Below are 26,647 nucleotides of genomic sequence, written 5' to 3'. Positions count from 1 at the left end.
CCTGCCTTGCAAGCAGGAAGCCATGAGTTCAAACCCTACTCCTGCCAAAAGAATACTACAAAATTGGAAAACCTATCCTTATATAATTGATTTTTAGCATTGAAGTAGTTTTTAAATCCATTAATCCTTAACTCTTGTGATTTAAAAAGCCAAAACTCACACAGCATAACCAAGGAAAGGGCTCCGATGCAAATGTCCCTCTAAAATACATCAAAATGGCCTTTGGCCTGAACACCATCTTAAAAAGAACTTCTAGGCTCACTCCAGGATCCATAGGAAACGTCCTACTGATCAGTGGGGTATGTTAGAGAAGAGGAGTGTGATGCTGTACCCAAGAAAATCTCTTTAGTCCAATAAGGAATGATCTGGTTATGCTTTTGTCATTACTGACTTAAAATATGTTACACACATTTAGATACGTAGTCTTACAGTGAAATCATTAGTGTTTTGAGCCACTGAAAATTCATATACAACATTTTTAAAGACTCTTGCTAGTAAGTACCAAAGTCAGGATTATATTTCTGTTCTTTCTGTTACTGTCTTCAAATTCTGACTAGAATAAAAACAACTTGAAAGCTAAAGTAAAAGTTTCCACACAATGAATTTCCAAGGCTCCCTTACTTATCAATTTGTGGGTGAAAGGCTCTGGTAATGTTTAGAGATCTTTAAAAAGCATAAAGGACATCATGACTTTGCTAATATCGGGATGATCAAAGAAGTGTCTCCAAGTCCCTTCAATCTCCAAAGACCTGGCCTGGAGACATTTTTTTCAGAGATTTATAAAAGTTACCCTAGAGAAAACATATGGAAGTTCTCTTCCAAGTCAGCTTCCTGGAGCAGTAGAGAACTACATTTATTTTTTTGTAATTGCTACATCAAAAAAAAAAATCAAAGGACATTTCAATGTATAGCAAATTAACACATTCGTCGTTGCTGCTGCTTTTGCTTTTCCTTTTTGTGTTGTTTGTTTTGTTGTGGTTTTGCTATTGTTGTTTTTGAGATAAGGTCTTCCTATGTTGTTCAGGCTGGCTCCAACTAGTGATCCTCCTGCCTTGGCCTCCCAAGCTGTGATTATAGCTGTGTTCCACTCTCCTCTAGACCATGTGTATAATTTTATAGATATAATCCAAACCCACATGCATCCCTCTAGAGTTATTCTCCCTTCCCTCCTTTAACTCCAAATTTCAAACCACTGGAATAAATTATTTTAGGTCCTTGATTTTTTTCTCCCCAAATGAACATACTGCCCAAACACGAAGAGAACAAAACACATTATTTGGAAACAGAAAAACAAAAATGTAGGATTACTTTTTAGCTGCTGAACTCAGTCCTGCAGGAGTGGGTGGTTGTTCAGGATCCTGGTTAACAAGGCAGGTTGGAAATGAACAGCCATCACCTAGGCTATAATTAAAATACAATAGAGGAATCATAAAAAAGACAATGCTGACACCTGATAAAATGCTAAAATAAGAGTGCAAAGCATACTACCAGTAAAACATAGGTCACACACAGGCTTCAGTATTGTGGTTGTACTTACAGAAACAAGTGATTTCCACATCCATAGAATAGTAGATTACAAACAATACTTTCAAAATAGAAATCTGAGCCGGGTGCCAATGGCTCATTCCTGTAATCCTAACTGTTCCTGAGGCTGAGATCTGAAGATCATGATTCAAAACCAGCACAGGCAGAAAAATCCATGAGACTCTTATCTCCAGTAAACTACTCAGAAAAAGCCCGAAATGGAGCTGTTGCTTGAGTGGTAGTGCTAGCCTTGAATCCAAAGAGGCTCAAGGATATCATCCAGGCCCTGAGTTCAAGCTCCAGAACCAGCAAAGAAAGAGAAGGAGAAGGAGAAAGAGGCAGAAGGAGAGGAAGAAGAGGAAGAAGAAGAAAAAAAAATCTGTATGTTGAATTCAAGACCTGTGGAACATGAGGCTTTTTCTTCAATTGCCTTTTGTTGGCTTCCAATATTTTAGATAAACCTGAAAAAACACAACAGCTAAATACCTTGAAAAAACAGGCAGAAACCAGTATTTCTTCTCATCGCCAAAAACTTGTCGCATGTTTTTACTGAAACCCAAGCTGAATCCATTCTTATCTGTTCCATGTCGGAAAACTGGACTTCTGAACGCCTCTGGAAAAGTGGGAAACCAGCCACATGAATAAAGATCCATGATTCCTACTCTTTAGGAATAACTGAGTGGACTGAGACACTTCAAGCCAGTAGCTAGCCTCTTGAGAGTGCTCAGAGCCTCATCAAGAACCCTGACACACAGGGAGTCTACTCTTAAATATTGTAAGGTGTGAGTTATGGGACATGTACAGTAGAGAAAATTAGAGAATACAACTGAGGAAATATTTCTGTCCTCTCCATCTTTTGATAAATAGATGGATAGATAGCTGGAAGAATAAATATATTTGAATTTATATGTTTTAAAAATCAAAATGAAAGAATATTATACATATATTCTATAACCTAAGTCAATAAACTCCATTTTCAATATCAATGAAATTTAATCTCACATAAGCACAAAATACTTCCAGCTATCCTACAGGTGTACTCTGGAGATAATCTGTCCACATAAGGATCCAAATCAGAATTATCTATTGTATCTGGTTATGCCCATTCTGAGAATGAAAACTGAGGCCCAGAGAGGCTCTAGGACTTGTTCAAGGCCACACAGAAAAGAAAAATGAGCAGCAGTGAGACTAGAACAAGACCATTCATGTTCCTTTTACAGTGCTATATTTTCTTCTTGAATAGTATTGTCATATGCAGTCTAAGATTTTATCCTAAGAATAGGGACAAACATGAAAGTATAATGATTTCTATCTATCATTTTCAAAATGAACTTCTTACTAGCCAGTGTGCAAAATATGGTGATTTGTGAGATCCTTAGCATGTCACTCTATGATGTTGAGCTTTCTATAAAACTTTTTAAATTATATTTTGAACAAGTTCAATTTCAAAGTTTCTAGTAGTTAAAACTTTTAAAGACAAAATTCATTGGCTTTGCATGAAAGTATAATGTAATTGTCAAAATAAAACTGGAAATAAGGTTGCTTGCTCATAAGATATTTGATTATACTAACATTTTTTTCTGATAGCATTTTATACAATAAAATTTCACCCAAATGTTAAAAATAAACATGAAGTCAGACAGGATGGTGGCTCTTGCCTGTATTCCTTATGGGTAAGGCATAAGCCTCATGCGTTTGAAGCTCCAAACATGAAAGAAAAAAAAGAATATAAATCATTTAATAATGCCATTGAACAGCTTGTAATGTCCTTAGCAACCACCAGGATTTATAAGTATCTGCATTGCCATTGGGCATGGCATCTCATGCCTATCATCCTAGCTACTGGAGAGGCAGAGTGCAGAAGGATCTAGAATCAAGATAAACCTGAAGAAAAGGTTAAAAGACCCTATGTTCAAACAACAAAATTCTGGATATGGTGGTGTGTTGCCATCCTCCCACCAAGTGGGAAATTTAAATAGGAAAATTGTGGTCCAAGACAGCCCAGTCCCTCTGAAAATAACTAAGACCAGACGCTGTGGTGGGGCCTCGAGGGTGATTAGCCAGTGACAGCTCTACCTTCATCAGTGGGTTTAGTCACAGCTGAATACACTATTAGGAGATGAGGCCCTGATCTAGAGAAACACATCCGTTGGGGACCTTTGAGTCATTTATCACGTCTCTAGAACTTTCCTCTGTCTTGGTGCCTCCTGCCCACCATGAGGCAAACCACTTCTCCCACCACATGCTCCTGTCTGCATGTTCAGTCTCACAGTGCATGGGCTTGTACTTAGCAGGAGCCAAGGGACTATGGGCAGAAACCTCTATAACCATGGACTACAATCAATTCTTCCTACCTTAGAGGGAAAGGAGGAGGAAGAAGAAAATAAGAAAACGGTAAGAAGGAGGGAAGAAAGAGAGGAGGGGAAAGAAGGAAGGAAGGAAGGAAGGAAGGAAGGAAGGAAGGAAGGAAGGAAGGAAGGAAGGAAGGAAGGAAGGAAGGAAGGAAGGAAGGAAGAAAGGAAGAAAGGAAGGAAAGGAAGGAAAGGAGGGAGGGAGGAAGGGAGGGAGGGAGAGAGAAAAATGAAGAAACAAAAGAAGGGAGAGAGGGAGGGAATGAGAGCAAGGAAGGAAAGAAGCAAGTAAGCAAGGAAGAAGGAAGCAAGGAAGGAAGGAAGGGAAAGAGAAAGGAGGGACAGTGAGGAAGGAAAGAAGGAAGAAAGAAAAAGGGAGGGAAGGAAGAAAGGAAAGGAAAGGAAGGAAGGAAAGAAGGAAGAAGAAGAAAGAAAGAAGGAAAGAGAAAGAAAGGAAGAAACAAAGAAAGAGAAAGGAAGGAAGGAGGGAGGGAGGGAGAAATAAGCAAAAAAGGGTTAGAGGCCTGCCTCAAAATACCTGCTTCTCGGGCTGGGAAGGTGGCTCAGTGGTAGAGTGCTTGCCTTGCATACATGAGGCCCTGGGTTCGATTCCTCAGCACCACATAAGCAAAAAGAAAAAAGCCGGAAGTGGCGCTGTGGCTCAAGTGGTAGAGGGCTAGCCTTGAGCTGAAGAGCTGAGGGACAGCGCCCAGGCCCAGAGTTCAGCCCCACAACCGGACCCCAGAAAACAAAAAACAAAAAACACCTGCTTCTAGAGTACCTGCTTGAAATATTCAAAGCCCTGAATTCAAAGTTGAATATACTAGAGTTCTGAAAAAGGAAAGAAAGAATATTTTTTTTACCACTTCAGCACAAGTTACATCTGACCATATGTCAACTTTCAATTATTCTCTACATATACTTTAAAAATTCTATCAACTACATTAATTGGATACTCACCTAATGTAGATTTATTTTTGCTGACTAGCCAACAATGATAACCAAACAGAGAAGACAAGCTGACAGAAAACATAGCTGCAGCAAAGAATAAAAACATAATATGGAACTTGGCTTGGGTATCAGGTAGGCCATTCTATAAAGAAAGGAAGAAAATAAAATGTTTTGTCAAAGAAATATTCTCCTATTTTTATATATAAGTCAGTAAAAGGATTTTTTTGCTTAAAATATTTCTCAAATGTAGATATAGAGAAAGATACATGGTATCATGGTAAAACTTTAGGAGAAAAATGAACATATTTCTATTACATTAAATATTTATTGGGATAAGAATATATGTGGAAAATAGTAAAATTTTGAATATTTTATTATTTTTGCATAATCAAATCATAGAAAAAGTATGGTCGCACAAATTATAATAGGAAGTGAGATAAATGATACTATAAAGTATAGTTTTAAATTTACTACCAGGTTTTTTTTAATTAACATATAGGATTCACAAATGTTTAAATGGTTTTATTATGGGGTCAGAAAATGAACTTCAGTGTTTTGTGTTACAGCAAACAACAGCATCAACAAAAAGAATACATACAACACATCCACAATAATGTTTCAAGCTACTTAGACTAGCTGTATTACAGAAAAAAAAAATCAACATTAGCAAGTAATATGTCTAAAATAAACCTCACAAAATCCATGGGCTAGAACAGGCTGTCTCAGAAAACAAACCAAAAAAACCAGCCTGCCCCTCACTGTTTAGTGATGAGAGGGTTGGACTAGCTGTGGAAGGAGAGCTGGGAGCTGAACACATTTACTGAAGCTCTGAGGATGCCATGATGTGTCTTCCCAGTGCTGAGCTATGTAATTGTTAAATGTGGTTCAAACCTCAAGTGAATGATCTAGCACTTCAGACATTCTTCCAATCATAAGGAATAAGTCAATGAAAATAAAAAGCAATGCTGACAATGCTTCTTACTAGTGTTCATAAGAACTATCTTTGGATATTTAAAATACTTTCTTTTTAACTGTCATAAAATAGTTTATTTCTAAATTTGTGTTGCCTTTATTTACAAAAAAAAAGTAAAGCAGAAAACAAATGAGTTACCCTAAAACCTAATCAAAGAATACCTAATAAAAATCTAGGACATTGCTGACATAAGACCTTAACAATCTTACACACGAAGGGAAAACACTTCTATTTTCAAACACTGAACAAATTCCACTTACATAGTCAGTTCTCATTATTCACAAAAGTACTGTTCCATGAAGTTATCATGAACAGTGACAACCTTGTCTGATGTGGTTTGGGCTTCAAGGTACCTTACTCATAGGGTGTTGATTCATTACTATGGAACCTAACTGCAGTAGTACTGTAACTCACCTCTGAAGGGAGCTTATCTAATACATATGTATTCTTCCTAAGACACATCAGTCTTGTTTAGAAGTCCTAGACAGTACTTGAGCAATATGTCTGAAGTTTATTTTAAACACAAAAATCACACACAAAAAAGCAAAAACAATGGCACCAAAGAGACTGAGACATACACAAGCTTATAGTGTGAGGGCTGGAACAAGAAGACAGAGAGATATTGCCTCCTTCTCCCACCACCAGGACTATACAGATAAAGCACTCAGACATGTTGCCCCTCTATATGCATCAAATGATTGCAAAAGCTCTGTAAGCATTGACTTGGAGGTTACAAATAAATTTTCTGAAGGAGAATTAACAAACATAAAACCTGCAAATAATGAGGACTGACTGTATATAAATTAATTCTGTTTGAGAAAGCCAGTACCTGAAAATCAACGTTAGACACTTTTGTAAACTAAAGAAATGTTACTAAAGTAATGACTTACTGTCCAAAATCTGATAAAATACTGTAAATCAGTGGCAGCAATAAAAAGGCAGTACAGAAGAGAATAAGCCAAGAAAAGAAGGAAGAATTTATAATTTGAAAATCCAACACAATTGTTCACCCTGCCAACAAAACAGAAACAGTCTCTGTGAGTTTTACATTGTCAACCTCAGTATTAAAAATGCTCTGATTTAAGACAGCATTTTTTAAACTATTAGCACTTCAAGTCATAAAGTTTTATTACATAGGCAAATACTAAAAATTTATTTCATTAAAAAGAAATTTCTGTATTTGATATCTAATATTACATTAAACAAGCATGATTAGTATAACTATGTTTCATATTGAAATATACGAATAACCTCATACCTAAAAGTACAGAGCTTGTAGAGACCTAATAATCTCAAGCCAGATTCAAAGAATTTACTAAATCCTTCCTTGATGGTTTGCGTTCTATGTTCAATTGTAATTAAATAAGTTAAAATCTTTTAAGTTTCCTTAATTGGATGAAGTCCTTCAGATACTTCTTGTGTGCTGTCACTGAGCTAACTAGACTGTCAAAGCACACTAATTAGGAAGTTAAAGAAACAGGATTTTGTCCTGAGATTTTATATATAAATTATAAAATGTTTCCCCAGAAAAGAAAAGAAACAGACTAGGATCCACACAGATAAGAGTCGAAATGCATAATTGACACAAGGTGACTGTATAGTCCTGAGAAGGAACATAATCTATTAGAATTTCATTTTCCTTACCTGTAAAGTAGGTAATTTGAGATTGTTTCCAAAATCTAATTCTAGATTCCAAATCTAGAAATTTATAAGTCCTCAGCTTGTACTCTAAAATTATATGGTGGGCAGTAAAGGGTAGAATTCCAACTGCTATGTCAATAAATAAAAATACAGTTCATTTTTGTTATTCTCTCAAAGGATTTTCTTTTACTTTTCAGAAGACAAAGGCTCTACTAGGTAGACTTGTGTGCATATGACAAGAGGAGTAATATGTCACCTATTAACTCATGAAGAACTGGTTTAATAACCCTATGTCCTAGAATATGGGTTCCCTTTCTTCAATGTTTTCTTCCCACTCTAATGTTGGTAAAATAATCTCTAGGACTGCCCCCAAGGAAAGGAAACATTTTCTTCCTAATATTTTTCAAAATAAAACTATGTTTAAATGAAAAAAAATCATTTTCTATTTCAAAAAATATAAAGGAGCTCATTAGTTCAATTCAATAAGTTGTCAATGTAACAGTCTTGTACATAGGAAAGAACTCATAAAGAGGTTAAAAAAATAACATGGAAAGTTATTTGTGCCATTCTATAGGTTCCCTCAGAAATGCAAACCAAATGCTGAGAATGCTTTTTATGACACAGGAAAGAAAAAAATTGCAAGAAGTAAAAATATTAACAGTGATATACAAGCCTCATCTAATTGTAATCTGTCTCAAAAAAGATGCAGGGTATTGCCTTTGCTTGTGCATGCTGATTTCAAGAGGAAAGTGTGGGTAGAAAAAGGATGTGGTACTGTCAGACTGGGAGATGTGGGTGTGGGCAACAACTGACTTAACAGAGAGAATTTCAAGTAGAAGACAAAATGCTGTTCATCCTACAGGAATACAGCAGCCGCTTCTGTATTAAGTGATGAAGAACAGATTTGCAGAAAGAGAATAATTTTAGTCAGAGATTTTTATAATAGTTAATTTATCTTACTTTAACTTCTACTCAGAGAGCATGGGGATAAGTTGCCACCTCAGCCAGGTAACAGGAAAAAGTTGGTAAAAACCAAGTGTTTGAGACATTACTAGAGGAAATGGAGGAATAGTGGTTATCTTGAGTAATATCTCACTATTTTCATAAGTTTCTAGTTAAGACGTTTTAACTGCCTGCTGTTTTCTAGAATCAACTAGACAAGATGGAGCTTCCTCCACCTAGAAAAGGGATGATTTTTTTGTGGAGAAACAAAATACACGTTGGGTACATGTCCTTCGTGTGTGATTTAGGACACTATAAAGCACAGCCATTGGCTCTATTTTGGCGAGATTGCTTCCTAGATCTGAATGTATATATTGAAAAGAATACAGCCTTTCAGACTCGGAAAAAATTATATTAAGTGAAGTAAGCCAGGCCCAAAGAAACATAGGTCCCATGATTTCCCTTATTTGCAATTAACTAGTATAAGTCTAGGACAAGCAGAAAATGGTCAAAAGCTATGTACATATGACCATATAAGATGATGTAAAGTGAAATGAACCACAAGATAGGGACACAGGTTTTCTTTCTTGCTATTGTTTTAACATATTTAAAATGTACTATGTGATTTTTTTTTGTTTCTCTTGTATGTTCTTCCCCCACAGTATAATCCCTGTTTTCACTGTATTTGATGTCAGTGCCCTGCTGAAATAAGGATACAGGTTGATCCATTGTAACAATGAGATGTACAAGACACTGTTGAAAACAATCTTTACAACTTGTGTGTGGGGAAGTTGGGAGGTGGGGAGGGAAGGGATGGTAGGGGAAAAACAAAGGAGGAGGTAACAATGTTCAATAGGAAATGTACTCATTACCTCTGTAACTGTAACCCCTCTGTACAGTATTTTTACCATAAAAGCATAAAAAAAGAATATAGCCTTTCAATCCCCAAAGCTGGCTGTGTGACTTTAAGATATTCTCCAGCTCTCCTGAGCCTGCTTTCCTCCATGTCAAAACAGAACATATGATGTCTTCTTTGTGTCATTAGTATAAAAATAATAGATTATATGTAAAGTCTTTGGAAGACAATCCTCAACTCAATCAGTTAAAGCTAAAATTATTTCTTTTTTGTCAGTCATGGGGCTTGAACTCAGGGCTTGAGCATTGTCTCTTAGCTCTTTTGCTTAAGGCTAGCACCCTACTAGTTTGAGCTACAACTTAATTTCTTGTTTTCTGGTCGCTAATTGGAAATAAGAGCCTCATGGACTTTTCTGCCCAGGCTAGCTTGAAGCACAATCCTCAGATATCAGCCTCCTGAGTAGCTGGGATTACAGGTATAAGCCACAAGTGCTCAGCCAAATTATTTATTTTGATTTGTGATCACAACCCTTCAGCAAGCATGCCTAACTATAAGTGCAATTAATAAATTTTTTTTAATTTAATTTTATTTTATTTGAGAAGATACTGTACAGAGGGGTTACAATTACATTGGCAGGATAATGCATACATTTCTTACCAAGCATTGCAGCCTCCTCCTTTGTTTACCCTTCACCTCCCTTCCCAGCCTCCCCCCTACCCCCACCCTGACTCTGAGAAAAATTTAGTAAAGAAAACACTACAGAAACTCTTTCTAGTTAAAATAATCAAAATGAGACTGTCCCTTGAATCCTGATGGGCAATCTCAACTGGCCAATGCAGTTATGCTAAAATCATTGAAAACTGGACATGCACTGTTTAATGTTGCAAATGCTCAAGGTTGACATGCTAAAGTTCAAAACCACATGCAAAACCCATATAAAAGGCTCTCCAACCGTCTAGTATTATTCTAAAAGTCCTTTAATAAGTTACATTAGCATACTAGCTACAAAAAAGGCCCTTGTGCATGGTAGGCAAGCACTCCACCACTGAATAACTTTCCATGTATTAATATGGGAACATATTCAGGATTTATTAAAAGAGAAAGAGACATAGGCACCGGTAGCTTGAGGCCCTCAGTTCAAGTCACTGTATCAGTACACAAGGGGGGGGGAGAAGGGAGAGATTCAGTATACAGTGTAGTACTGAAAAAAGATGGAGCACCTCCCTTTTCCAGGCATGTTTAGTCTGACACAGTACCAGTGACACAAGTATCACTGGATCCCTTGGGCAGGGAAGAAGGTGGATAGTAGGTATAGAGAAACATGTTCGCTGCTCTGACTTCTGAAGATTAGAACCACAAATGTATTATTATCTGTAAAAAGCCAGTTTTGCTTTACTAAACCATCTAATTTTATGACTTAGATGTACTGGAAAACATTAATGAATTCTAAGTAGAAACTCTTACTTGTTTTTTAAATTATACTTTTATCTTCTTTAAGTCGTTGTACACGGGAGCTACCATTCAACAGAATCAGTTTATAAGTACACTGCACCTTGATCCAGGTCACCCATTTTCATCATTTTCCCCATCCACTCCCCTCATTTCTTGGTTGAATATTATGACTGTGTCCTTCCCCGTTTCCTCTCTTCACCTGTCTCCCCTCCTCCCTTTTACCTCTCCTCACCCCTTTCAAGGGCCACTTTCAGAGTGTAAGATAGATTTTCTAAGGAATTTCACCATTGAAACTGTCCACCCCCCCCCCCCAGCACATACCACACTTTGGTTAGTGCATTCGTGTGCACTTGCATGCAACCCTACATGTGAGAAACCCTTACTTAACCCTCGCTGTGTATTTGCTATTTTGTTAAAGCTTTAGGTAATCTATTCCTCTATTACAAACATCTCCTGGGGTGTTTTACTATAGAATCAATTTGTAAATCTTTGCGTAAAGTTCCTGCATAGGATTTTAGAATCTCTGTATGTGCGACCAGAGAAGAACCTTTGTTGTAAACATACCATTAATCTTTATATGGTTAACATAGTAGTACTAACATTATTTCGTGGAAATTCTCCTAAATAAAGGGTCTATCCGACTCATTAAATGTTAGAAACTAAATCAGGAAGTGTCTTCTCATTCAACCAAACCACTATTTTATTTGTGAAAACATTGTAAATAATGAAATAATTCAACTTACTATGATTTGTAAAAGAAACAAGTACAGAGGTATACTCACCATGGGCAGTGATGATCCATCTTCAAGATACATCTAAAAATCAGGGTAAAACACCAAATATAACACCACACAAAATTTTAATCCCATTAGGCTATCACAACAAAAGAATAAATTCTTATTTAAACATTTGTGGCAAGTAAAACATTGCAACATTATTCAGCTCAATATTCAGAAATAGCGAAAGTTCTCATCTAAGATAATCACTGTAAGTTGAGAGCCTGTGGCTCATGCCTGTAATCCTAGCTACTAAAAAGGCTGAGATCTGACGATTGTGGTTCAAAGCCAGCCAGAGCAGGAAAGTCCATGAGACTCTTATCGCCAGTAAACTACCAAAAAAGCCAGAAGTGGATCTGTAGCTCAAGTAATAGGTGATAGCCTTGAGCAAAAAGAAGCTCAGGGACAGTGTGTAGGCCCTGAGTTCAAGCTGTAGAGACCAGCAAAATAAATAATATTAAATAGATAAACACTATAGCTGGCTCTAGTTATGAACTTTAAATTTAAACTATACATGATTTAAGATGCAAGCCAACTCTTTTTCATTTTCTATTTGTGCTGCTAAGGACTTGGACTTGGGGTTTTACATTCTCAGCTTTTTTCGCTCATTGCTGGTACTTTAACACTCGAACTATACCTCCACTTCAGCTTTTTGTTTGTTACTTGGAAAAAGCAGCCTTCCACATTTGTCTGCTGATGCTGGCTCAGAACCTTATCCTCAGATCTCATCAGCCTTCTGAGTAGCTAGGGAGATAGGCATGAGCCACCAGCATCCATCTTTCAACTCATTTTCTATTAATATATTAATATACAATTTCCTCATGCTAAAGAAAGCATAAAATATCAATAGATTTAATACAAAATCTGAATACAGTTTTCCTGTTAATATCAGTCCTTAAGCCAAGTTATGTTGCTTATATTGTATAGTAAGTATTATAATATCTGACTTTGGGAAATCAATTGCTTTATAAAGGAGGAAACTACAGACGTTTTTGGTTTTGTTTTTAATTGAACTATCGATATCAGAACTGCTCAAAATCATGTGCTCCATTTCACCATGAATCTAGTGGATAGGGACTATTGATTGTGGCCATAAGCCACAATGGTATTAATGCAAGTTACTATTCTAGTTATGATTCCTATAATTCTTACTTAGGAAACAGAGATGATAATCTGGAAAATAGAACATAAATACTATATGTAATGATCACCAGCATGTAAACATTTTAGAAATAAAAGGTTTCCTTACTTATCACAGACGGAGCAGTGGTGGCAGCGATCTGGTTTTATAAGTTGGCATCTGTCACAATAGCGGATTGCTAGGAACAAAAGCTCCCCTTAGTTCAGTTTTATGCAGAATGGAATATGCAAATAGTGATTTTTTTATCATTTCTTCAGAATTAAGTTCTAAAAAAGCTTACTGCTTTTAAATTTGGATAAAAAGACTTTCCACACTCAATTCTGTCTAAATGCACACACACACACACACACACACACACACACACACACACACACAAATAAAACTCAGGAAGACTTGCCTACAATTTGAGTTTTCTGGAGAGTTTTACTCAAAACTAAGGATTCTCTTGAGAAGAATTTCCCAAGATGTTTTCCATTACCAGTTACAGTAAGGTTTACAGGGTTCAGATAGGTCCATTTCTGTTGAAGTAGGTAGTCCTCTTTGGCTAAATTATAACCTGTGTACAATGAGGTGAGGATACAACACAACTGCAGAAACAGATTTCAGAAATTTCCAATAGATTCTCTCAGAAGCTACATTGGGAAAGATCTCCTATCTCCATGGGGCAACATACACAAGTAGAAGTGAATAAAGGAGGGAGTTCTTCCGAGAATGTCAGTCTTGCAGCTGAAGCCTTTGCCTTTTCTTCTACAGTATGTAGCATATGTAGCCCCAAATGGGTTGACTAATGGAGATACTGTTATCACACAAGCAGCACACAGGATACATTTGATCACTGACAAACAGTGAAAGTAAACAAGCTAAAAATTTATGTGAGAGACTTAAGATTACATTATGATTCTAAAATAAGGGAGAAATAATATAAATAATATTAGAACATTAGGGATTTTACATTCTTTTTCTCATGTTAAATCTTTGAAATTGGTCATGTATCTTACATTTAAGACACATCTCAAATGTGGACTACCTATATTATCAATGATCAGTAGCCAGATGGGCTAATGGATAGGTACCACAATGGGCAGCACAGCTTTAAAACACAGAAAATAGGTGTGTGTGTGTGTGTGTGTGTGTGTGTGTGTGTGTGTGTGTGTGTGTGTGTGTGTGTGTGTGTGTGTGTGTGTGTGTGTGTGTGTGTGTGTGTGTGTGTGTGTGTGTGTGTGTGATTTTTATGATAATTATTTAGGTTTTAAATTACCTTAAAAGTACAATTCAAAGTTAAGCCAGCTTTAAACTGTGGGTCCTCCTAGTTCTAGCTATGTGCAGAAGGGGAGATTACAGGTATGCAGCACCATGCTAAGCTTCCAAGTAATGGATTCTTTTTCTGTTTGTTGTTTTTTCTGACCTGGAACACCCTCTGTAGTCCAGGCTGGCCTTGAAATGTGGATCCCCCATAACTACTTCCTAAAGGCAAGGATTATAAGTATATTATCACCATACCCCACTTCCAAGTAAGAGATTCACTATTTCAGTTGTATTTGTTTAAAAAATAGTTTAAATTTCAAAGATGAATACATATCTAAATTATTTTACATAACTACTGTTTGAAGTTTATGATAAAGTGTATATATATATATATATATATATATATATATATATCAGCTTTCCATGATTATAGATATCGCTCCCTTAAATCTAAACAGCAAAGTCTATCATTAAAGCTTTAAGACTGAATTGCACTATATATCACGAGTTCAGCCATTCTTTCATTGTGGCTGAGTCACAGTTACGTAGGAGGAATAGATCTAAAGTCAGTTCTGATTTAGGAGAGATCTCTGTGCCAGGGTTATTGGTGCTTCTGTTCTGTTTTACATATTGCAGAAGAAAGATCTAAAGCAGTCCAACAAATCACAACTGAGTGACAGAGCAAGTTATGAATATGCTTCCTAAGAGTCACAACAGCACATCAACTTGGCTACTGTACTGAAGCCTCACTGTGGATGCTTTTACCTCCAGACATGGTCCTGGTATAGATGGGAAGGTCTCTGGCAGCTCGCCTAAGAACTTCCTGATGAGCTTCTCCCCTTGGCTCTCTCTCCAATAGTTCTTTCTCTGCATAGGAGAGATGGAACTGTGGAATAAATTTTAATTTTAATCAGTATTGTCATAGGAGTGGTAACATATTGGTCTTCTCTAGTGTACTCCAAGTCACTTATAAATTATTAATAGTGGTGTATGGTATATCCAGAGTTTCAAATACGGACAAGTTGATTAAACCTCACAGATCACTATTATGTTATGCATCCATAAAAAGAAGATAATAATAATAACCATATATATTTCTCCAGTGTTTGTAAAACTTAAAAGGAATAGAATGTATAAAAAGTTTTATGAAATAAGTACTTATGACTGTAAAGCTCCATCCAAATATTAATTATACAAAAGAATAAAATGGCCTACTTAATATATATAACTCGATAGATGAATGTGTTAGGAATAACAGTAGAAACATCATTCAGCTATATTTTCTCATCTAAGTTTTAAGTTAACAATAACATAAACTTCTAGAGCTCAACAAAAACAAATTATTCATTTTATGAAGGGCAGGGAAGGTGGCTCAGTGGTAGAGTGCTTGCCTCACATGCATGAGGCCCGGGGTTCAATTCCTCAGCACCACATAAGCAGAAAAAGCCATAAGTGGTGCTGTGGCTCAAGTGGTAGAGCGCTAGCCTTGAACTGAAGAGCTGAGGGATGGCACCCAGACCCAGAGTTCAAGCCCCATGACTGACCAAAAAAAAAAAAAAGAAAAAGAAAAAAAAAGGGGAACAATTAACATAAAGTGCAGAATACTTATTACTTCTTGAAGAATACAAGGAAATACACTATGAAGTACACAGAGAGATAGAAATATTTTACATACTGGCAAAGTAATTATTTAGCTGTTTTCATTTTATTATTCTTGAAGTTGTACATTTCATATACTTTTGCATGTATGAATATTTTAGAATTCTTTAAAATATTTTTTAAATTGACTTATCTGGAGGGGTGGTAGAGTATGTACCCTCCTATAAATGTAAGAGTTCAAACCCCAATACTGACCCAAAAATGTACCTAAGTATGTCAATTAAACAAAAAAAAAACAATTTAATGAAAATTAGGACATATCTTAGCCTAAATCGTTACTCTTAGAGAATAAATTTAAAAATCTGTATTTATATGATTGACAGCTGTTAATAAATCTCCAGCTTTCAAATGTAACTTTAAATTAACTATAATATTCATACTTGCATAATCATTGAATAAATCTTGTCATAAAATTTCATACCCTTTACTTTAGGTAAATGGAAATAAAAGTAACTGTTGTCCAAAACCAATATACTATGAATAATTCAAAGTAAATGTATCACATTTACTAGCATGAAACCACTAGATATGTTAGGTTGCTTATGAGTTTCTAAGGTAATTGACAAAATTCTTCCCTAAGTTAACATTCCCTTTCTTATAATTTCACATCATTCACTTACTTCTTTCTTTCTTTCTTTCTTTCTTTATTTTTTATTGTGAAAATACTGTACAGAGGGGTTACAATTACATGGGTAAGATAATGATTACATTTCTTATCAAGCATTGTAGCCTCCTCCTTTGTTTCCCCTTCACATCCCTTCCCATCCTCCCCCTGCACTTACTTCTTCTTAACTTCAGAATACTTCAGCTTTTTTTTTCCCAAATGAACACAAAAAACGAAGACTATATTTAGAGGCTTAAGGTATGCTTTTGAGCAATTGCTCTTCTCAAGTTTGCTCCCTGAAATCATCAGCTAAAAACAAATGAAGTTTATATGTGTTTCCACACTACTTTGATAGTTGGGATACGTAAATGAATGTGTGTGGCTGTTAAGGAGAGTGTGAAAGCCTTGTAGCCTGATCTCCGGGCCGGAAAAGCAATCAAACTACTGTTATCAAGGAGACACCAGATATTCTCTCTTGCTAAAAAAACAAACAAAAAAAAAGTTTTAGGCCGGGTATCGTGTACGTAGATGACTTTAAAATCAAAAGTAAATTGCTATAAACTGTTTTGAAAAACAAAAACAAAACACCCCCAAGTACATACATACTGAGTAGCCTGTTTAGAAACATTTGGTGGCACATGCATGAAGTTAGGGTCACTTTGGTAATGTTTTAAGAATTAAAATGTTTGAAGAATAGACTAAGTACCAATGGTACAACAATGTTTAAGATACATGCCCCTTGCTCCAAAAACACTTAACCAGATGAAAGACTCAGAATGATGTATTCAAAGGAGACTTAATTTAGTCATCTTTCCACTTAAAATTTTTGGTATCAGAGATTGTTTGTTGCCCCTCCCCTCCCCCTCTCTCCACCCCCCCACCGCCAATACCTACTGTTCCCTGTAGGTATTGTTATATATTCCTACTGGAATATTAAACAGATTTAATATATTGGAAAATATATTGGATATACATTTATATATTTAATGCAACATATATTTATATTTATTTTAGAAATGCAATAACCATCTGGTAAAATATATGTATAAGTAAAAATTCAAGAATTTACTAACACACAATATTTATCCAAAAAGAATTCACTGTACTCAATAAGCTTGCATAACTTGTAAAAAGAACAAAGTGTATTTCTTCACACATCATTATTATTGATTTCTACCATTACAATAGCTTTGTTAATTTTTAACTTACTTCTTTTGAAGGATTCATCGGTAATGTAAAGATAGTTTTCCAGTATGACCAGATAAACATTGCAAAAAGTAGATGATAAGCCATTAAACACACAACTAAAATGAGAAAAAAAATATCATTATAATATGCAAATACATACTCAAAATTTGTGGCATTCACAAAAGAGCTGCTTGCTCTAAAACTGATCCAGATTGTCTACTATAATTAATTATAACAGCTCACTTACATCATAGAAGAAGCACAACTCTTTGAACATAATAAACATAAAGCTGAGAGTTTTATTTTTTTATTTAATTTCTAAACACATAAGTAGATCTTCACCCATAACAGAACCCTTCCATCTCTAGAAAAATGCCCATCTTTTGGTAGAACAGCCTAACAGGGACAATTACTGAATTATCAAAATAAAAAATTATGCCTGCAATATTTTTATTTTTTTTCCAGTCCTGGGGCTTGAACTCAGGGCCTAGGCTCTGCCCCTGAACTTATTTTGCTCAAGGCTAGCACTCTACCACTTGAGCCACAGCACCACTCCTGGCTTCTTCTGTTTATGAAGACTGAGAAATCAAACCCAGGGCTTCATGCTTGCTAGGCAAGCACTCTAGCACTAAGCCACATCCCCGCCCTATACCTTCAATTTTGAAGAGAAAATGCAGCATTAAACAAATGTTACAACTTTCAGGCTCTAATACCTTGGCCTTACTGATGAAAGCAGCAAAAGCAGCTCCTATGTGAAAAGCTGTTTGCTTATTTGCTTGGCTCCCATAGATACTGGGGTGGCACCAAATGTAATGTCAACATATTTAAACAGTGACCATCTGGACAGGGAGAGATTTCCTCCACTGGGAGTTCAATTGCTTTATTTATCACCTTGGACAACTGTGGAGGGAAGCATTCTGCATACTTCTCTTAAGAAAATGTAGAGAAGCACACTTCATGTGGTGTTTTAAAGCTTTGACTTACTAACAAATCTAAATTATTAATTTTTCATACAGTATTCATTCATTCTGAATACTTTAATATTCAATTCAGCTCTGCAGGGCATAGCTGAGTGAAACAGGCAGTTTTAGCAGACAGTAGTTTGATTTTTAAAAACCTTAATAGAAATTTTTAACTTTTCTAGAGAATGTTATTTATATTTATAGAATCATTAAAAATCTGAATTATTTACTAAAGCACCTAAATCATCATGAGACTATTAGAGCCCAATGGCAGGTCTCATAAATTATGTAGATAATTCATTTGTTGGGTAGTATCCCAAGTTGGGGTAGAGATAGATGAAATTCCTGTTATTTCACAGCTACAAAAATCTCTTAATAAATACAGCCACTTGGTGAGTTGAATTCTTGTTGCAAGTGACAGCACTCAGTTTTAGGGGTTCAAAGAAATGAGATGTTATTAACTCTCTTATTTTCCAAAAGAGTCGTTTCTTAATTCCAACCATTTCGAAATGGATCGTTGGTTTCTTCAAACTATTTTAAACTATTATACCACAACAATAAACAAAATAATTTACCTTGTTCACCAATGTTTTCCATAGACACTATAGAAATAGAAAGAAAAAGGAAGAGGTTATAGGACGCTATGATAAACAGAGGCTCACAGAGACATTAAATAGGTTAGCAACTTGGCTTCTCTTCCAACTAACATTCTTTAAATATTTGATCTACTTTAGTGAGAGGAGGGGCAGGCTCTGTGTGGAGGGCCAGTGGACCAGAAAGCCCAGCTGCAAGCCCTAGCCAAGGCCCTGGCGAAGCAGTGCTCTTCAAACATACACCTTCCAGATCTCAGTCCACTAGCCACTGGCTTAGTGTTTGTTTTTTGTTTGTGTTTTCTTGACTCTAAGGTCCAGATAAAAAGGAGTGACCATTACCTTTTCAAAGATATTTACTGCTCTTTATAGGCAACCACTTGGTGAGCACTCCATAAAGAACAAAATGCTGTGTACACTGTCCATTGGTCTCCAGATTTCTAAGAGTAAAAGCCTTATGCTCAATGGCTCAAATTGACCCCTGCTATACAATGAGAGTTCCAGGCAGAATCTGGAACTGTGTTGTGTTTCAGGAGCTATGGGGATTATTTCAAAATGAGAGAGAATGGGGAACTGTGAGACAGTTAGAAATAAAAAGTGACAGACAACACAGCAGACAGCATGTGTCCCACCACAGTGCTTCTTGTTCCCATAATGGCTCTGGCTCCTGTCAAACGCTTCTTCCTAGAAGGTTGTGAGTCCCTGCCCACATGCTTTTTCTTCCTATAATGCCCCGATGCCTGAATCAACCAATGGAAAGAGCTAGGGCTCTGTGTGCACCAGCTAACAAGCAATCAGCACAAAGTCAAGGGGAGGAGATATGGGAGGAGACACCCACTATTATAAAACACCCTCCAACGGGACTCTGGGATTTCTTGTGGGGTCTCTGCAGATGACTAGAGGCTCTCTCTACTTTCTTTCATGATTTTCCTCTCACTTTCAAATAAACTTAACTCTGTTTACCTTAAATATTCCCCTGCCTTTTTATTTCTAGTAGTGGAGAAAACACAACTATAGTTGGCTTAGGACCAGGGCTACAAGATTTGAAACAAGCTGAGACAAGAAATTGCATTTAGTAATCTAGGTCATTCTCTTACATTTCGTATTGCCTATTTGTCTTGCTATCTATTTTTTCCTTCCTGTGTTTATAATAAGGAATTTTTTTTTAGCCTTTTTCAGTTGTGCTGAAAGGGAAACTTGGCTTCCTTTGCGTATTGATTATTGTTTTGTTTATTTACTCAACATTTAAAGGAAGTACAGAATGCTCCCTTAGTCCTAGAATAAAGTGTTAGTCTTGAGAAGCTCTGGAATCATAGGGTGATGTGAGAGATTTTTAGGATTACCAGAGCCTTCTCAGCACACTATTGAATATCAATGTAATCATTTCTAGACTGAGCTGAAGTCCACAGCTTTGGAAAGCAGCCCACACCATTACTAGATTGGTCTAAGGATAAGAAATTTCATTCATATAACAATGTGGTAATTTGTCTCTTTGTGGCCTTTATCCAGGATATCTAGGATTCAAATCTGTAGCAATAAATAAAATGTAAATACTAGATCTTCACATGTATAACACTATGTGTCCCCTAAAAAGTGTTAGCCCAAATACTGTCATTTCCAGATCTTCTACCAACCACTTAGAGATTCTTTGAGGAAGTGAACTCTGAGTAGCCTCAGATTTATAAGCAAATTTACCCAATGAGCCATCATCATCTGGATCATGGCCACTGACCATCATCCTGGTGCCTGCCTGGTCCATTCTGGAGATCAAAAATGTTCATTGAAGGTTATCTAGGTTCTCAATACCCTTTAACTTACCCATGGCCTGTCTTACAAGTTTTCTTGTAGATCAGAAGCTAGTCAGTTTCCTTTCTTCTTTTCTTACTTTCTTTTTTTTTTTTAAATAAGTTTTTTATTGTGAAAATACCGTACAGAGGGGTTACAGTTACATGAGCAAGGTGATGAGTCCATTTCTTATCAAGCATGGTTGCCTCCTCCTTTGTTTTTCCCCTATCATCCTTGCGCTCCCGTTTCCACGACTATACTTCCCAACATCCCCCCAAAGTGGTAAAGTTCGTTTTTCGACATAACGTCTTGTACATCTCATTGTTGCAATGGGTCCACCTGTATCCCTATTTAAACAAGTTGTTTTTCTCTTCCCCTCCCCAAATTATACCAACATAAATACAGTGAAAAAGAGATCATACCGTGGGGGAGGGACATACAAAGCAACAAAGAAATCACTATCAGTACTGAGGACTATACTCGGGATCTTGCCCTTGGTAGGCAGATGCTCTAGAACACATCCAGTCTTTGTTGTTGTTGTTTTATCTTTTCCTTTCTTTTTCAGCCACATTTTATTGTAAACGTGATGTGCTGAGGGGTTACAATGATATAAATCAGGTAACAAGTACATTTCTTTGGGAGCAAAGAACCTTTCTCCCAGGTTTCCCCCTCCCTCCCCGTTACGTTTTTACAAGTTCCTACTGAGCTTTCACATCGCTGGGGATGACAAGTATGACCAACCATGCCCAGACACTGGTTGAGATGGAGCCTCAAGAAGTTTTATCTTGTTCCCTGCCCTCTTCCACTTGGACTATTCCCAAACCCCAAAATCCCAAGGAGCTAGGATCACAGGCTTGAGTCAACCTCACCCAACTAGAGTTTACTTCTCACAGGATCTCTGCAGTAGTTGATCTGAGAGCACAGAAAAGACTGAAAACCAGCTCCTTTCTCTATCTCTCTCTCTACCACCATGCCTGGACATTTCTTTCTAGGTAATGCCTTCTTTCCCATCACACATTCAACTCTTCATTGGCTACAAAAGACTATCCTTCAGTGGAGCTAACCTAAAGAAAAAGAAAAGCAATTTGACTGCATCTGTGCATTTATACATAATTGATCACTAATGGCCATCCCAGGTAAGTGGATACTTTAAATATATTTTTGAATCCATAACTCCAGCTGTCAAAACTGAAAACAGTTAAACAAAATGACAATTAGGAAGGAAAATACAATTTGTAAGAGCTGATACTCTTTTGTGTTTTGGAGCACTATGCTATTTGCCTGATATACATTTAAAGACATCTTTTCAAAAGTTACTTTTGCCATTCATAGCTTCTTTTTCCATAAGTGTACTTCAAAATCTACAATGTTATTTATCTATTTGCTTGTTTTTGTTCCATTGCTGGGGCTTGAAGTTAAGGCCTGGGCCTTAGCTTTTTTCATTAGCTTTTTTTCACTCAAGGCTGATGGTCTACCAGTTGAACTATCGCTCTACTAATGGCTGTTTGGTGGTTAATTGGAGGTATGAGTCTCACAGACTTTCTTGCCCAGGCTGATTTCAAACTTTGCTCCTCAGATCTCAGCCTCCTGAGTAGCTATGATTTCAGGGGTGAGCCTCTGTATTTTTTTCTTAAACAAGTTGTATATAGATGGTAACATTTATATAATGAGATGTGAAAGCCAAAACGCCATTTTCAATTACACTCATCAAGATGATAATCTTATCAAATTTCTTAAAAACATATATCTTTTTCAATTAGATTAACATCTTAGGTCAAAATTTAAATAATTGTCTTAAAACTAGATGTACTAGTGCACATATAAGATGCCAGCACTTGGGAGGTACATGCAGAAGGTCCAGAGTTCAAGGCCAGTGTGAGCCATACACCAAGAACCTAGCTCAACAGTCTTGCAATACCAAAGGGTTTGAGATATAGTTTACATGGCTAACATGTAAGAGACATGGCTCTGATTCCCAACAACGAAACAAATAAACAAAACATTATTTGGAGGTTTATTTCCTTTATTACCAGGGAAAGTTAGTATTATTTAAAAATTATAATTTGATATTTTTTGTTTCCTCTGAGTGAATTGTGACACACTTATTGGCTTACTTATCTTTTGGCTACTGTTAACCCTTTTATATAAATCCCTATTAATCTCAGATATTATATATATATTTCAAGTAAAGATGTAACTATTTTCAAATGATTTAATAAATATTAGCAAAAATGTTTTGACTTAACTATTGATAAATAATATCAAGACTTTTAAATTGATCTATTAAGAGATATAAGAACCAACTAGATTTTGCTTTATGATACTAAGAAAAAGAATATTCTCCCAATCATTTTTAGTTAGTAAGCTACTAAGGAACCTTGTAAATTCCTTGTAAATTCCTAGTATCAGAGTTGTAAAATTTTCAGTTTTCAAGCTTAAGTTTCCAAGTATAAATATTTTTGTTCAGAATGTTAGGAAAAGGCTGCAGTTTTAGCCTCAAATACTTTTCTGATACTTCTGTGTGCTAAAAAAGTAAGTGGAAAATTATGGATTCGGTTTTGAGTCTTTGTATCAACATAAGAATTGAGTTTATTCAGCTTTACAATGTCGGGGGGGGGGGGAGGGGGGTATAATTGGGTGGAGGGAGGGGGGAGGCTGGGAAGGGAGGTGAAGGGTAAACAAAGGAGGAGGCTGCAATGCTTGGTAAGAAATGTATGCATTATCCTGCCCATGTAATTGTAGCCCCTCTGTACAGTATGTTCTCAAATAAAATAAAATAATATTAAAAAAAAAAGAATTGAGTTTATTTATTTATTTATTTGTGCTGGTCCTGAAGCTCGAACTCAAGATCTAGATGCTCTTTCTCAACTTCTTTTGCTTAAGGCTAGTTATCTACCACTTGAGCCCCAGCTCCACTTCTGGCCTTTTGGTAGTATACTGGAGATAAGAGTCTCATAGACTTTCCTGCCCAGGCTGGCTTTCAACTGTAATTCTCAGATGTGAACCTCCTGAGTAGCTAGGTAGGATTGCAGGTGTGAGCCATCAGCATCTGACTTCAACATAAGAATTAAACAGCAATACTGAACATATTTATCGCCCATCTTCCAAAAATAACTACTGGGTTTTAATGTGAATTCTGAGGTTTGAACCAGTTATTATGTAATTTTATAATACTTCACAGACAGAATTTCAGTTTATAGCAGTCTATTATGCTCATGATTTTTACTCAACTTCATGACATTTTTTAAACCCACTTATGGAAATAAATGAACAGAACTATTTCTATTATATTAGAAGAAAAGTTTTATTTGCTCCAAGTCACAATGAGGAGCATATAAACTGACTCTACATCACACATTCTTTTTGTTTAATTTGGTTCTTCTGTAATATTTAATGTTTTAGAATTCCTCAAATTCCATTTTGCAAAAAGAGAAAGAGGGTATTGCTAAGCTTCACAATATGAAAGAGCAAAAGCTGCTGACAGGCAGAAAAGTCCAGTTCCATCTCCGCCATTTGCTAGTTTGCCCCGATTGTCATTCCCACACCTCTGCCATCCTAAGAAGAGCCCAAATATTAAGAGCAATCATCCAGGCCATGGGACAATTAAGAGGTGACACATAGAAGGTACTTAACACAGTGCCTGGTACAGGTAGGTCCCATAAATAGAAACATATATTTAAATTTTCCAAATGTAAATATATAAATAAAATGCATATTTATAAATACAAATATAAATGTAGACTTAAATTTTATGGGTGCTTTTTTTCCCATAGGCTTTTTATTTTTCCTGTTGGTTGTAGGGCTTGAACTCAGGGCCTGGGCACTGTCGCTGAGCTCATTCTTGTTCAACGTTAGTCCTCTATGACTTTGAGCCACAGTGCCACTTCTGGTTTTCTGGTGGTTAGTTGGAATAAAAGTCTCACGGACTTTCCTGCCCGGGCTGGCTTTGAACCGCAGTTCTCATATCTCAGCCTGTTCTGTAGCTAGGAGTACAGGCAGGAGCCATCAGTGCCTGGTTCACATAGGCTTTTTGGAAAGAACTAAAGGAAATTTTTTAATGTAAGACGATACAAGTGAAAAATAGCTAGCTACACTTTGTAAGTAAATTGCCTTTTAAAAACTAATGTGTCATCCCAGAAATGTGTTTAGTGCAAATAAACAAGGTAGAACTCAACAGAGCAGTGAAATGATGTAACAGCCCTTATGTAAACGCCTCCTAACAGTGAGACCTATTTCACATGTGACATTGTTTAACTTAACGAACAGAAACAATTACGCTTTTATTCCTTTTCCCAAAAGCCTAAATCTTATATTCTGCCCCCAAAGAATGTGATGATCTGGATGTGACCTGGATGTGATTTACTCATTGGGAATGACAGCATTGCTGTTGATTATTACACTAGAATGTTACTGCTCACACATCTGGCGACCATCCAGACACACAATAGAGCTCTGTGGGTCAAATTGTTATTTTCAACATTCATTTAATTTTATCTTGGATAATATTAATTTCTTCTTGATTCATAGCCTTCAATAATAATATTTTGTTAACCTTCCAATACACTTCTAGAAACTTAAATGTTTTCTTCCCGGAATAACTGTGGTAAGGAACTGCAGTGCTTTCTTGGCACAGATGCTGTGCAAGAAGAAAGGACATGGAGATGGTAAATAGTTACCACAGTCATCGGGATGCTCTCGTGTGCCAGGAGCAAAATTAGAGTTTTCAGGAAATGCATCTTGCAATCCGAAGTCATCATAGACACCGAAAGGCTAGAGTTTGTTCTATTTTCTAACTGCCCTTTCTACCTCCCCTCCTTCCTCTCCCCTTTAAGAAACAGATGAGACTGAGAAAAGGTTGAATTGCCAATTGTCATTCTAGGATAGCTTTTGTTCTAGCACTGATTATTTTGTTAAGAAATCCTTGTAAAGGGCTGGGAATGTGGCTTAGTGGTAGAGTGCCTGCCTAGCATGCATGAATCCCTGGGTTTGATTCCTCAGTACCACATAAACAGAAAAAGCCAGAAATGGTGTTGTGACTCAGGTGGTAGAGTGCTAACCTGGAGCACAAAGAAGCTTAGGAGCACTGTCTAGGACCTGAGTTCAAGCCGCAAGACTGGCCAAAAAAAGAGGAAAAAGAAAAGAAAAAAGAAAAAAAGAAATCCCTGTATAAAAATAAAACTTGAAAACCAAACTTGAAAAGACTGCCAATCAAAATAATAATAATAGTTATTATTATTATTATACAGAAGGGGATGATAAACTTCTACTTGATGTAACCCAACGAAGCAAATATCCTTTATCTTTTGCCTGAGCTATTAAGAAATAATTTAATCCAAGACTCAGTAAGCTATCGTCCTCAGTCAAAATATATCCAGTACTTTGTTTGTGTAAATAAGATTTTATTTACACATCCATTTACTTATATGGCTTGTTCTGTTTATGATGGCAGAGTTGGCTAGTGAGACAGAGATGGTATGGCCTGAAAGCCTAAGAGACTTAGCACATGGCCCTTTATAGAAAGTTTTCAGGCCCGATTATTAGCCAGGGCTCTCCAGAGAAACAGAATCAATAGGACCATATATACATATGGAGGGGGGGGGATATGTATGCATGTATGGAGAGGTATTTATTTTAAGGAACTGACTCACGTAACCATAGGGGCTAGAAAATCTGAATTGGACTAGCAGAATATTCTACCAGCTGGAGGGTAAAGGAAGAGTTGATGGGTTCAAATTCAAAGGCAGTAAAGGGACAGAATAATTTTATTAGGAGATTTCAAATTGAAGGCCTTCAAGTGATTGGGTGAGTCCCATTCACATGAGGGAAAATAATCTGTTTTAAGTCTATTGATTTAAATGTTAACCATATCTAAAACACAAAACAACACAATAACAACAAAATAAAACACTGCACATTAACAACCAGACAAGTGTTTGGCCACACAAACAGCTTAGCCTACCAAACTGACATATCTAAGAAAGAAACCATCACACCTTGAGTCATAATT

General features: G+C 36.4%; 1 protein-coding gene across 1 annotated transcript in view; it reads right to left on the bottom strand.

Moving 5' to 3' along the window:
- Positions 1–26,647, bottom strand: part of Zdhhc2 (zinc finger DHHC-type palmitoyltransferase 2) — a 52,330-nt gene that overhangs the window by 7,529 nt on the left and 18,154 nt on the right. The window contains exons 2-10 of the mRNA XM_070016298.1: positions 18,841–18,867; positions 17,325–17,419; positions 14,618–14,738; positions 12,716–12,785; positions 11,473–11,505; positions 6,690–6,810; positions 4,836–4,968; positions 2,011–2,137; positions 1,309–1,401 (exon numbers count right to left, since the gene is read on the bottom strand). Of these exons, the coding sequence (XP_069872399.1) occupies positions 1,309–1,401; positions 2,011–2,137; positions 4,836–4,968; positions 6,690–6,810; positions 11,473–11,505; positions 12,716–12,785; positions 14,618–14,738; positions 17,325–17,419; positions 18,841–18,867 (820 nt within the window). The remainder of the gene's footprint in view (positions 1–1,308; positions 1,402–2,010; positions 2,138–4,835; positions 4,969–6,689; positions 6,811–11,472; positions 11,506–12,715; positions 12,786–14,617; positions 14,739–17,324; positions 17,420–18,840; positions 18,868–26,647) is intronic.

Source organism: Dipodomys merriami, unplaced genomic scaffold (assembly GCF_024711535.1).
Source record: "Dipodomys merriami isolate MVZ:Mamm:240054 unplaced genomic scaffold, mDipMer1.0.p SCAF_12, whole genome shotgun sequence".
Classification (NCBI taxonomy): domain Eukaryota; kingdom Metazoa; phylum Chordata; class Mammalia; order Rodentia; family Heteromyidae; genus Dipodomys; species Dipodomys merriami.
The sequence above is the reverse complement of the archived record's forward strand: the minus strand, read 5'-3'. Positions and strand labels throughout refer to the sequence as shown.